This window comes from Phyllostomus discolor, chromosome 3 (genome assembly GCF_004126475.2).
Source record: "Phyllostomus discolor isolate MPI-MPIP mPhyDis1 chromosome 3, mPhyDis1.pri.v3, whole genome shotgun sequence".
Taxonomy (NCBI): Eukaryota; Metazoa; Chordata; class Mammalia; order Chiroptera; family Phyllostomidae; genus Phyllostomus; species Phyllostomus discolor.
In genome coordinates, this window is record NC_040905.2 from 97679 (window position 1) to 110571 (window position 12893).

The window sequence follows — 12893 nt, forward strand, 5'->3', positions numbered from 1 at the left end:
GACCCCAAGCGGCAGGTAATGGGCCTCCTGGCCGAGAGGAGGGAACCCCGAACGCGGGCTCAGCAGACGCTAGTCGAGTCTGGGGTGCTGATTCAGGTTCAAGTTCTTTCGTATCTGACACGCGTTCACCCTGAGATCATCACACACTTCCGGAGAAACAAGGAGACAACGCTTGAAGCCGAGAATATTTGAGAAAGGTGTTCAGGATACCTCTATTTCCTCGAAGTCTGGAGCTACAGAACCACTCCCTTCGACCTGACAACTCCGGGGCCTTCTCCTGACCAAACCACAGGTTCCAGCAGGCGGGGCCTGGCGAGTGCGTGTGGTGCCAGCCAGTTCTCACCATGGGGGACTCCACGGGGGACACGGGCAGCCCCGGGCAGCGTCCCTGCAATGGCCGCAGCCCCCAGCCTCCCGAGTCTGGTCACCAGGCCGCTGGGCAGTGTGGGGGCCTCGGCAGCCACGCGCCTTCCCGGCGCTCCTCCCTTTGGTAGCTGCTGCGGGGCAGCCCTTGTCTTCGAGGAAAAGCGCCTGCTGTGAGCACCTGGGTGCGGTTCTGAGAACCAGCGGCAGGGGCGGCTGCACGGGCCGGCATCAGGGGCACACTGGTCTCGGACAGGGGCTGCCCGGCCAGCATCACAGGCCAAGAGGCAAAGAGCTCTCGGTTCCTGTGAGTGGTTCCAGCGGCCACCACAGGAGTCTCGGGTCCCCTGGGGCCGCAGAGGGCCCTGTGCTCGGGGCGTACCTGCCTCGCCTCTCCAGGGGCCCCTGCAAGTGCCCCCAACTCCCTCGGGTGGGTCTTCCTGGCCCGATAAACCGGAGTCTCGCAGGGTCTTTTTAGTGCTGGTTGTGAAGCCGCTGTTGACGCGAACCCAGTTCACCCAAACACAGGACGCTTCTTCCGTCCGCCGGGGATTGCCCGAGAGCCGGCCGGGTGCCAGGTCCATCCTGGGGATGACGCTGCGTGTGCACCACAGGGACTTTCTCCTCCTCCCACCTCAGGGGCCACTTGGCCTCCACGGCATCCCAGAGCCCAAGTCAGTTCGACCGTGGCTGCCACGCCCCACGCGGCTCCCCTGCCCTGCCAGGCCCTGTCCCGAGCCTTCCTCACGCCGCCCGGAGCCCCAGCCCCGTCCAGCTCTGCCCTCAGAAGCCGCCCACTCAGCCTGCGACGGCCCGAGCTCGGGAGCACAGCTGGGGGCAGGAAGGCCCCGGTGCGGACCACGCTCACCTCACCGGGCAGAGGGGCTTTTGGAGGGATTGATTAGCCCAGAGGCTGAATGAAAAGGTTCTGGTTTTACCTTTCCCTTTGTCCCAGCCTCTGAAACTTTCAATTTAAAGAAAACCGGAAAACTACTGAACGAGTCTGGACGCAGCATCAGCAAACTTCCACCGTAAAGGGCTCCTGGGCCCCCAGGGGGCCGTGGCGGCTTCTCGGCGGCTGTCCTGTGAGTCCCTCCCAGACCGCAGCAGCGGGCCCAGCTGTGCCCTGATAACACGTCACTCACAAAGCCAGTGGCGGGCAGCACTGAGCTCACAGGCCAGGCTGGGCCCGGGGTTCAGTTTCTAGATCCCTGTGTCAGGCCGGGAAACTTCCCAGCTGTTCATCACTTGTGGGCTAAAGAATGGAAAGCAGTGGGCTGGCCCCACCGAGGTGAGGATGACAGGAGGGGAAGCGCCAGGCGAACTACAGGGTGAACATTCACACTCCCCCGCCCTGTCATCTCTGGTCAAGCCCTAGGGAAGGAGCTGAGCACGTGGGCACGTGGCAGCCGCATGAAGGACGTGAGGACCCGAGTGTGCAATAAGTGCATGACACCCCAGGGCGTGGCGTCGCCGGGAGGAGGAGTAGCCGGGGGTCGACGCCGCCGCCACGGGCGTCGGGGCGCCCGCCCACTCACCAGTCCTGCACGGCGGTGAAGGAGCCCTCGTTGGTCACGTCGTACATCAGCACAAAGCCCATGGCCCCTCGGTAGTAGGCGGTGGTGATGGTGCGGTACCGCTCCTGGCCCGCTGTGTCCTGGAAACACAACGGGGTCTCTTTAGAATGAGGCGCTCTGCCTTCCGGAAAGCGGCTAATGATTCCAGAAGCTGTCATAACAGAGTCTAAGCCGTACCGGCAACCTGTCGCTACGTATCAGTTTCAGTATCGGTTTTCCTAATGGTTCTTACATGGTAGCTCTGCGAATTATGGACATTCTTGTTTTGGGTAAAGAGCACCTTGGACATATCTCACCACTCCCATTAAGCAGCATCTCACTACCTAAAACAAAGTAAAAGAAAAGAAAAAGGAAGACCACACACATGAAAACACGTGGCGGCATAATTTAAAACCAGAAGCGTGCGTCCGCTGTCCCCCAGGCCCTCACGGTCTGTGCCGGGCGGGTGGCAGCGGTGGGGGCAGCAGTGCCTGTGCGGCAAGGCCTCTGCTTTGAAGAGCCAGCAGCCTCGTCGCAGTTTATTCAACGGAGCCTGAGGGTATAAACGCCCTCTTTGTGCGGGTGTCCGAGTCACACAGACCTGGGGCTCCTGCCTGCCCCTCAGAGAGCTGGGCCGAGCCTCCGTGGGTCTGTGGGGTCTGCAGGGGGCTCCGGGAGGGAAGGCTGGGGGTGCTACATGGGGACGTGGCCGGCAGAGGGGGCACCAGGCTCACGTGAGCTGGGAGGCAGAGCGCCGTGGGCACGGAGACAGCCCGTGCCCGTCACAGACGCTGTGCCGTGCGGCCACCCCCGCTTGTAGGGGCCGGGCAGACGGGGCCCCTCATCCCAGAGACAGGGCTCTGACGTCCCCCCCAGGACGTGAGGTGCTCTGAACCCGTTTTGCCGGAAGTGTCTTTTTTTCTTCTGACTTCAGTCCAGACCGCCTGTCCCCCTTCTCCTCGGGTGCCCCTGGGCACACAGCGTGCACCCCAGTGGCCCCAGGACTTAGCAGGCCTTGAAGGGAGAGCTGACAGCAGGCCCCTCTGCCATCGGAAGGAGACCAGCCTCTCCCGGCCTCACCGTGCGGACAGGGTCGGGCTGGGTGCGGGCTCCTCTCCCACAGGACCTCCAGCCAGGGTGCCAACGCCCGCCCACCGAGAGCTAACCGGGGAGCCTCAGGCCCGCTCACAGCTCCCTGAGACGGGTGTGGTGCCACCTGTGGGGCCCCTGGGAGTTCAGAGAAGGGGGATCGGAGATCTGGGAGCGACTGTGGGGGAAGGCGGGGGAGGGCGGGAAAGGGACGCAGGCCCCGAGCCGAGGCTGTGACCTTTGGCAGAGCCGGCCAGGGCCGCACTGGAGCGGGGACATGGCCGTGCTGACTGCAAGGTGTCTGCCAGGTAATGCTAAGGAAACACTAAGGAAACGCTAAGGAAACGAGGCTCTGAAGGCAAGCCGCACACAGAGCACTGTACCCAAAACAGCAGGAACAGAGCAGAGCCAGTGAGGAAGTTCCCAGAATGCACCCCCAATGGCAGAAAACAAAAGTAAAGTATGGCTTTCACCACGTGAAAATTCAGCAATTCCTTGACTATAGAAAAATGCTGTGAATAAAATGGAAATGACATAAAATCAAATGGTAAAGTGGGAAATATATTCACGTTTTACCAGAGAGCAAAGTTTAATATCTTTAACATACTAAGTGGTATTACAAATCATTAAGGAATATGTTAAGGATTCTAACTGTTAAAATCACTTGTGAACAGGCACATGGGTAGCTAACAGTTTTGTGGAAGGAGCTGGATCCCGAGCGTAGCAACAGGCGTGCAGCGCCCCACAGCCTCACGCCTGTGAAGCAGACGCTACCTGGCTGTTGTTTAAACACTCTTTGTGCTTTGCTCCGTGTTTTATGAGTGTGCAAGTGTCGACGTTAGAGGTAAGTGTGCAAACCATAAGCTGCGTGTGATTGAGACAAACACAAATTTCCTGGACAGAAAGAAGCTTAACGCTGAGCTTATTTGGGTGTTCTTGGGTGTGCGCTGGACTCAGGCTGGCTGACTGTCCGTCCTGCTGTGAGCCGGAGGAGAACGTCGCAGAACAGATCCCAGGGAGGGACGGCGTCCTGGAAACCAGGCACAATCAGAGACCGCGCGATGTTTTCCAGCTCTTTGGGGCCTGGGCCCCGTACACGTAGTCACTCTATTTTAAAACTTTCCCAGAGTTCAGGTTTTCCAGTTATCTACAAATTTGCCATTTTTTTTCTTGCTAAATAAGTGGCTTTCTTTTTCTCCTGGTAAAACATCTTCTTGGCATCCACTGAGCTGCATCCTCACAGGGAGAGGACCCCACTCCTGCTGCCCCCTCTGCACAGCAGCCCCCCCACACACCTCTCCGCAGGAGGAGTCAGCCAGCAGAGGCGCTGCCGGCCCGGCGTCCATCCCCTCAGGGTGCCGGCCCGGGCGTCCACCCCGCCGGCTCCTCCTCTCTCCCAGGACGCTCATTCCATCCGGATGGTGAAGTTGTGTGAGGAGGCCCGTGGGTTCCACACCAGGTCCCTCGTGCCGTGGGGGAGGCGTCACAGGAAGCCCCACGGTGGGACAGCCGTCACGGGTCACAGACGGAGCAGGACAAACACAGCTTTCGAGAAAAAACTGTAGCTTTTCGCACTTACAGCACAGCAGGGGCAGGGCTTGCACACCGGCCTGACTTACACCCAGAAACCCGGTCTAACTGGAGGCAGCTGTTGTCGGGGGTCTCGGGGAGAGCACTGAATGCACCGAGCGGAGGAAGTTCCCCTCCCCGGGCAAAGGGAAGAGCTCACTGGGCGGACTGTGCGCGGGTCCTGGGACGGAGACAGTGTCGGCTGTGAACTCCTGACACTTTCCCTGCTGTGACACGGGGTAGGGTGTGGGGGGGGGGTATGAAAACACCGCATCTAACCTTTACCAGCGATGACAGAAGGTCACATTAGAAAGAAGCGAGTTTTACAGGGTGGCCACACGGGAGCGCTCACAGGTTACCCGGCGACGGCGCCCTCTCCAAGCGTCTGCTCAGGGAAAGGCCCCCCATGCTCCGCCTGCCTGCGGCCCCTCTGCCCAGGCGATTCTGCTGACTGGGGACTCGGGCTGATTTTCCATGAATGTTGCTTCTGAGACTGAAAAACACAACTGGAAATCTCTTACAGAGAAAATGAGGAATAAAACTGTGACTAAAAGAAAACTTTCTTGTATGGGAGTTAGTTTTTATCTCTCTCCCTTTTAAGAAAAATAAAATCATTCTACTTGGTTTAAATATTTTGATTTCTCAATCGTGTGTCTGGAAGAGATTTTCGGCTTGGATGACAGGTCTGACTCGAAAACCCTTCAGCATCTGTCAAGAAAAGGGCCGTGGAGTGGGACACGTTAGCAGCCTGGTGGGTGGTAGCTGAAAGCAGTTTCAATGGGAATTTTGGCATTTTTACCTTTGTTTTTGCCTTGAATTTCCTCTTTGATAGAACATTTCATTTTTTAGCTGTACGTACTGCACTTTCAGACCCTTTGGAGGACATGCAGAGATAAGATGCAGTTTTAACGCTGAGGAAATAGCTTTCGTTTGTAAGGTCGGGGTTACACTGTAATTTTGCTGCTCTTGTTTCGGTGGCTACTTTGGTGGTTACTCTGTGTTGGATGAAATGAAAGATGGAAGTAACCATTAGTGAAGAAACATAACTCAACCAGTGTCGCCACAATCGAAACACACTTGCTGAATGTCTACACGGAGAAAAGTAGATTGAAGGACAGACAATCCTGGTACGTGATATAGTAGCTAATTCTATAGCTGGAGAAACTGAACCAAGACATGCTGCTGTTCACTGGTCAGCAAAATAACTTAAATGAGCCACCGGGAAGGCTGAGTGGTGACCCGAAGGGGGTGTCGACCGAGAGGCAGGTGAGAAACACTGCACACGCACGAGCCGCGAGCCCCCAGACGCGCACAGGTGAGGAACAGCCTCAGCCAGTCGTCAGCCCTGGGGTGGGGAGGGAGCCCCCACCTGCACGCTGCTACACTCCACCTGGGGGACTATTTTGCGTTACCAGAGGAAGGTGAAATTTGCTCAGTATCTTGTCCATGTAACGGCTGATTCGTTCATCCACTCCCCCACTCAATAAACATTCAGTGAATGCCTGTTACCAGTTAGGGACTGTGAGTTATATGTTTAATTCATTTCATCAACTCTAGATATACTTTTGTATATTTTTAAATTCCACACATAGAGCATTTCATTAGTCAGAATATCATGTCCCCTACGTGTCTACAAAAGATTAGGTGAAATTGCGAAGAGATCATTTCTAATAAGCCAGACAGTGTAGCCAGCAACTTGAAATTGCAATCGATACCACACCGTTGGCTCAGAGGTGTGGTTGTCTGGCTCATGCCCACTGTTGTGGGTTGCAGTTTGTTCCCCCAAGAAGATAGAGTCCGAACCCCCAAACCCGTGGGTGGGGCCTGATTTGGAAACAGGGCCTTTGTGCTGGAGGAGGGCGGGCCCTGCTCCAGGGACGGGCCCGTCCAGAAGAGCAAACACAGACTCAGACGCACGGGGCTGCCTGAGGGCGGAGGCAGAGACTCAATAGCTGCCTCGACAGGCCAAGGACCCCAGCAGCCACCGGACACTGGGGCACAGGCCCGGACCCCGTGCCGCTCTGCCTGCACCCCGTGCACCGCAGAGAGACAGTGCGACCCTGGCAACCCTGGGGGTCAGGGCGTCCAACCTCCGGAACTGGGAGCCAGCGCATCTCTGCTGTTTTACGCCGTCCGGCCTGTGGTGCTTTGTGACGTGGCCCCGGGGAGCTCATTCAGTCGCCGACCCCGGTTTGCTGTCTGGGTGACCAGGCAGAAGCGGCCGCCCACACGTCCACGCGCTGCTCCCCGGGGCGACGATGAGGAGAGCTCAGGGAGCTGACGGAGAGGCTGTGCCACTCTCCCGTGGGAGTCGCGCTGCCTGTTGGGCTAAAAGGCATCCATACCTTACTCTTCAGCAAACGTAATTCGGTTCCAAAAAAGCAGAGGTGATACAGCTTGTTGTCTTAAAGAAGCAGGTCTTCCTATACATGAATGTATGTAGCTCAGCGATGTTCAACATTTGCCATCTCACGGCACACAAACTAATCACCAAAATTCTGTGGCATGCCAAAAAATATATTTGTTGGCAATCTGACAAAAACTCGCTATACCTGTGACCCAGTCACACCAGATGGCTCTTGTTGTGCTGGCCGTCGTCATTTTTTCACTTCCCAATCCAGGGGAAGAGAGGTCCGTGCCCAGACGAAACAGTCAGGTCCCGCACGTTTTAAAATTTCTTGTGGCACGCTGGCTGAAAATCGCTGACACAACGATATGCACGTGGACACACATGCTCATTAGGAAGACAGGCAATACTGCTTGAAGTGACAAAAGTCGTCCAGTGGTTCACGCCGGAGGGCCACCTCCAGATGACCGAGGCGCCGTCACAGGGAACTCTGCGGTCACCACGCGCGCGGGGACAGAGCCGCGCGGCCACGGAAACGGCCGAGGGCCGCCTGCCGCACGGCGCTTCCTCTGTCCGGCGCTGCTCCCTCCACAGCGGCTTTCAGTGTTTTCACTTCCACAGGTGGGCGGGCGAAAGCAGCACGGAACTTAGTCTTCTAAAACAGTAAGCTAAACGTGAAGCTTAAATATTTTATGCTTTCTTCCCGCATACTTATTTTTGGAATGAAATGAGAACTTTCTTCCCTCGTGGCAGTTAATCTTCCATTAAAATAAAATTTACAAGCCCCCTTTCCCACTGACCTTGTGCAGAGAGCAGGTTTGGGGTCCTTCACGCGGGCGGGAGTGCGGGCGGTGGTGACTCCAGCCCACACGTCAGGGGACGGCACTAATGAACCTCTAACTCGCTCCTCGGTCCATGCGGCCCGTCTTGCCACCCGCCTGCCTCTGTCCACCCTCCTCATACCAGCAGGTCTGCCGATCAGATTGTCTTCTCCTGACGTTTCACGTGGACACGCTCAGATCTTCGTTTTACAAAAGCACCCACTTCTGACTGAAGCCTGATAAAAAAAGCCTGAGGCAGGATACACTTGACCTATTCCTTCTTGCCATGTTGCCATGGCGATCCATCTCTCCCGGAGGAGGGGGTGGGCGTATAGAGCTCTTTTATGGGGCCTTTGACCCCAGTGCCAGCAAGACCCTAGGACTGTGTGTTTCTGCTCGTGGAAGCTGGAGGCATTTCTCAGAAAACATCATCTAGCCCCCCCCCCCCCAAACCTGAATACAATGCACAGCCGAGCCGGGTGAAGGCCCCTCCGCTCACTTTGTTTTCCAGGAACGATGAACACAGAGGCAGGGAAAGACGCCATTTTCCGTTTCTTTCTAATTAATCTTTTTGACATGCTTCTTCCCGGTGGGATTTTGATTATGCTCAACTTTGTCAAAACCTGGGGCAGCAACAGGGAGAGGCAGGCGGCTCGGAGCTGGGGGCCACGGCTGGGGGCAGTTCCCCCCAGAGCGCGGCTCAGAACCCCCGCACCAGAGCAGACCTCTGCTTCGGAGGAAACACGCGTTTCCATGGGACCCTCGTTGCTGCCCTGAAATAACAGGCAGCAGAGACTCTGTGCAGGGGGTTGGCTGGTTGCAGGGGCAGCTGCCCGGGTCGTGGGGTGTCTGAAACGGGAGGGGTCTTGGGGCCGGGTGGGGAGGTGGGCAGGGGATGCAGGAGAGGTTCTGGGGGTGGGAGAGCCCCCCCACGGCGGCACCTGCCCTGAGACCGGGCTGCGCCCTGGGCGAGGGGCCGGGGGGAGCTGCAGGATGCTCCAGGGGAGGAACCCACGTAGAGGCTCCCTGCTGGGGCCGAGGGGGAGCCAGGAGCAGGCTGTGACTCCTGTGCAGTGAGGACCAGCTCACCGTCTCTGCCCCAGGCCTGCTCCCACCTGGAGACCCTCTTCCCAGGAGCGACCCGTCCCCCAGAACATAGCCACATCTGTGATACGGGAGGAACAGTGTTAAATTGGCAATGACAGGGGCACTTTAAAGAAGACTCAATGATACTGAGCTTCTTTTAATACGCTGTATTTTTTAGAGCAGTTTTAGGTTGGTAGGTGCGGCAAACGAACAAACAGTTCTCCACTCCCCTGTAAACTGCAGTCTGGGCGGGGCAGCTAAGAACAGATTCTTGTTTCTCCCAGAGGAAGATCCACAGTCTGACACGGGAGTGAGCAAGGGTAGTCCAGAGCCCAGTACCAGCGGGTCGAGGAATTAAACGCTTCTGAACTACCACTTTTACTTAAAGTGAGGACAATAATATCTGCCTCCTCAAGCTGCTGAAAGGATTCGGCCTCCTGCACACACACACTTGGAGAGCAATAAATGGGACTTCCTGTTTTTTCTTTCTTTTGTTGTTGATTTTCTTTTCCAAAACAGCCATGTGTGCAGGAGAGAACCAGGGTTTTGCTCGTGGAGCACCTGGGCTGCTGCTCTGGCTGCAAGGCTCACATGCTGTGTGGCTTTAGAGATACCACCTAACCTCTCTGGGCATCAGTTTGCAGATTTCCAAAATGCAGTCAATACCAAATGCCCAGCTGAATTGCGAGCTGCAAATGTGAGAAGGTCTGTGTCAGGTATAAAATGCTGTAGGCGGAGTCGTTATTGCTGATGGTGTTGCTGATAGTCAACAATGTGCCCAGCATGCCAAACCCCAAGAGCGAGTGGCTGTCAGGATGCACAGGACTGCTCAGCAGGGCATCGGTCCGTCCTTCCCCACCCCCAAGAGGCAGTAGAGGTGTTTGTCCTCCAGAGTCACCCCCCACCCACACATCCTCGTTTCTCTGTCCACCGCCCCTCACATTAAAGGGGACAGGACTCAACGATGAAGGACACAGCGAAATCCCTACTGCCTTCCTCGTTTCTGGCAGGTCCTCTGCGCGTCTGTGTCTTTGTGACCGTTCTGACCTCGATGAGAAAAAAGGCCTAAGAGCCCGCTGGGGTTCAAGGTGAGGGCAGGGGTTCCCACGTCTCAGAAGGCTGCTCACGTAGTGGACAAGCACCTTGGGCACCAGGCCCCGTGTCCGGTGCACGGCGCCTCTGAAGCACTCGGGGGCAGGAGGCAGGTGCGCAGGGAGAGTCCTTGGGCAGCATCTCGCCCATCTCACCTGGGCTCACAGGTGCGCCTGCCTGTCATGGGCAGGAGCGTATGCACTCCTCGGACTGGGGGCGGCTGCAAGGCCGTGGAAATGCTAACGTTTCTCTTTTTAGGTTCTAATATGTTTACTAGTTTTTAAATAAGTAAGCCCCACCATAAGCGATGTTAAGAATGTAATGAGACATTACACCAGATGGGATGTTTGCACGTCAAAGGCAGGTCTGAGCTGCTGAGGCTGCTGCACAAGCTGCTGAGCCGGTGGGAAGCCCTGAGCCCGGGGCCTGGCTTTCAGGGACGGAGACGCTCAGCCTTGGGCCTTTCGCGGCCTCCGTGGCCCCGAGACGCTGTGTCGGTTGCACAGAAATGTCTGTAAAGCACAGAGCCACTGGGGGCCTTCTGAGGTCAATGGCCATTGCACATGAGGCCTCAAGATCACACAGCCCAGCAGGGGATAGACTCCGGCTTGTTGCCGACAATTTTCGGTTCTGCCAAACCCATGGGAAGGTGCTCCCACTGTTTGCTATTCAAGAGGCTCTCTCTTCTCCAGTTCTGACCAGACACGAATGCACAGCTGAGCCTGGTGCGTGGCTCCATCATGAAGGAACCCAGGTCAGAGGTGGGGGTCAGAGGCCAGCTGCAAGGACAGATAATGGGGTGGGTGAGAGGTGTGCCCATGAAAAACAATTGGGGAGGCTTCGTTAAACCTTAGAAGTCTGGGGAGTGACTTCCCACACACTCGGAGATACAGAAGTCCACTGATGGAACGTCACAGACCTTCAGTCAACACAGGACTGGGTTCACTGGGGGAAGTGGGGCTGGACCCAGCTGCATGGACTGGGGACACGAGGAAGACAGATGTCCCTCTCTGGGGACTGGGCTGAGTGGGGGATTCTGCTCCAGGAGGCGGGGCGGGGGGGGGGCCCGGCGGGAGGGACAGGGCCCTGTGGGCACTCAGCCCCTTTAACCTTGTTGTTGTGGGTGCTGCTTTTGAAAAGGATAACACGGGCCATAGAATCAAACGAAAACAAAATCTAAAAGAGAGGCCAAACACTTTTAATACTTGATAGACTCTAAATCTAGAATAACATCGACAGAATTCATTCAACTTGATTTCTACTGGGTTGGCTTAACAGTTTGTTTGGTTTCGTTGTTCATACAAGGGCTCTAGTGGTGTCCGGTTATCTTTAACTTCATTCAAACCAGTTCTGTTGGATTGTGTTGGGACAGCTGTTGTATCAGTGTGCATTTAAAAAAACTTACCAAAATTTTTGTGCAGCCATTTTAAAATTGAAGATGGAAGAAAATATGCAATATTTTCAGTGTATTGTGCTTTAGTATTTTAAGGAAGGTAAAAATGCAACTGAAATGCAAAAACAAAAAGATTTGTGCAGTATATGGAGAAGGTGCTGTGACAGACTGAAGTTTCAAAAGTGGTTTGTGAAGTTTCTTGGTGCTGCTGACATTTTGTTCAAATGGTTCCTTGCTGTGGGGCTGTCTCATGCATTGGAAGGTGTTGAGCACCTTGGCCTCCACCCACTGGAAGCCAATAGCAGAAGAGAGCCAACATACTCAAAATATCCAGGTCAATGAATTTATTGTTGAAAATGAAAAACGTGTCTTTTATTTTATGGGAAACACTAAATGGACTTTTTGGCCAGCCCAGTACTTAGGAATTAAATCTTTCATTAGGCCGGAAAAAGAAAATTTCCCAGAGTCAGGGCAAATAGACCAACCACATGATTTCTGGACCAAATGGAAAGAACCGACTGAACTATGTGGTGCAGGAAGCGACGGCACAGCCGTGCTGAGAGCACATGACACACTCCGACGTCAGCACCTTAAATTGGAGAGGAAAGGCGCCTGGGCCTGAGAACCGCGCTGCTGAGGGGAAACAAAGCCTGTGCAGAAGCAGCATTGGGCTCCTCCTTTCACAGTAAAAAGTTACCAAAATCACTGCAATACAAATAGGCCACAAAGACTTAGATCGTTTGCCCACGAAAGCTTTTTTCCCCCACACTTAAAGTTCTTGACAATATTACTATTCCAACTATAATTCACATTTCTACTTTTGATGCAAAAATTTCTTTCATGGGTCATCTATCTTCCTTCCCAGGTGCTCAGACTCCATGCTGGGAGGTGCCAGCGAGTCAGAGCAGACACTTGGGCATCTACGGACCTTCTCCTCCTGCAGGACAGATGGACATGTCTCCCGAGGGGCCCCACCCAGGCCTGAGGATCTCACTGGGCTCACAGGGTCAGAGCCTGATCTCCGTGTGTTCCCTGTTCTGCCCTGGTGAGCCCCCAACGTGAGAGGCGGTGACTGAGCAGCTGCAGGACCATGCACCCGCCGTCCTTCACAGGACGGTGAACATGGGATTCCTTATACCCCACGACTCCCTGGCTCAGCTGACAGATGCAGGTCAGGGTTTCTTGCCTTTGGAACCGACAGCAATAGCTTCTGATGTAGCTCAGAGCTGTCTTGGAGGGACAATACAATGAGGGGTGACCCTTCACTTCCAGGGAAGTGTCAGGACACATCTTCCTTCTGATTGGCTTATTTATAATCACATGCAGCACCTTCTCATGGTGCCATATGCTCAGAGCTGACCTTTACAGGGTTTGGCGGGGGAGTCTGGGAGCTCACGCTCCCTATGAGCACCCTTGTTGTTCTGACACTGGTAGTTTGACAGATGGGTAAGTGACAGGCGGGGACTCTGGGCTTAGATGGCTTGTGATCACATTCTGGCTCTATCACGAGCTCGTGACCTTAGAAAAATCAATTCACCTCCTACACCTTGGTTTCCTTGGTGTAAAACTCTGATCAT

At 55.3% G+C, this 12893-nt stretch overlaps 1 protein-coding gene across 2 annotated transcripts in view; it reads right to left on the reverse strand.

Moving 5' to 3' along the window:
* The window catches only part of RAB3C (RAB3C, member RAS oncogene family), an 86259-nt gene that overhangs the window by 36100 nt on the left and 37266 nt on the right, over positions 1-12893 (reverse strand). For both annotated transcript variants that reach the window (XM_028527811.2, XM_028527805.2), the window contains exon 3: positions 1902-2020. In XM_028527811.2, the coding sequence (XP_028383612.1) occupies positions 1902-2020 (119 nt within the window). The remainder of the gene's footprint in view (positions 1-1901; positions 2021-12893) is intronic.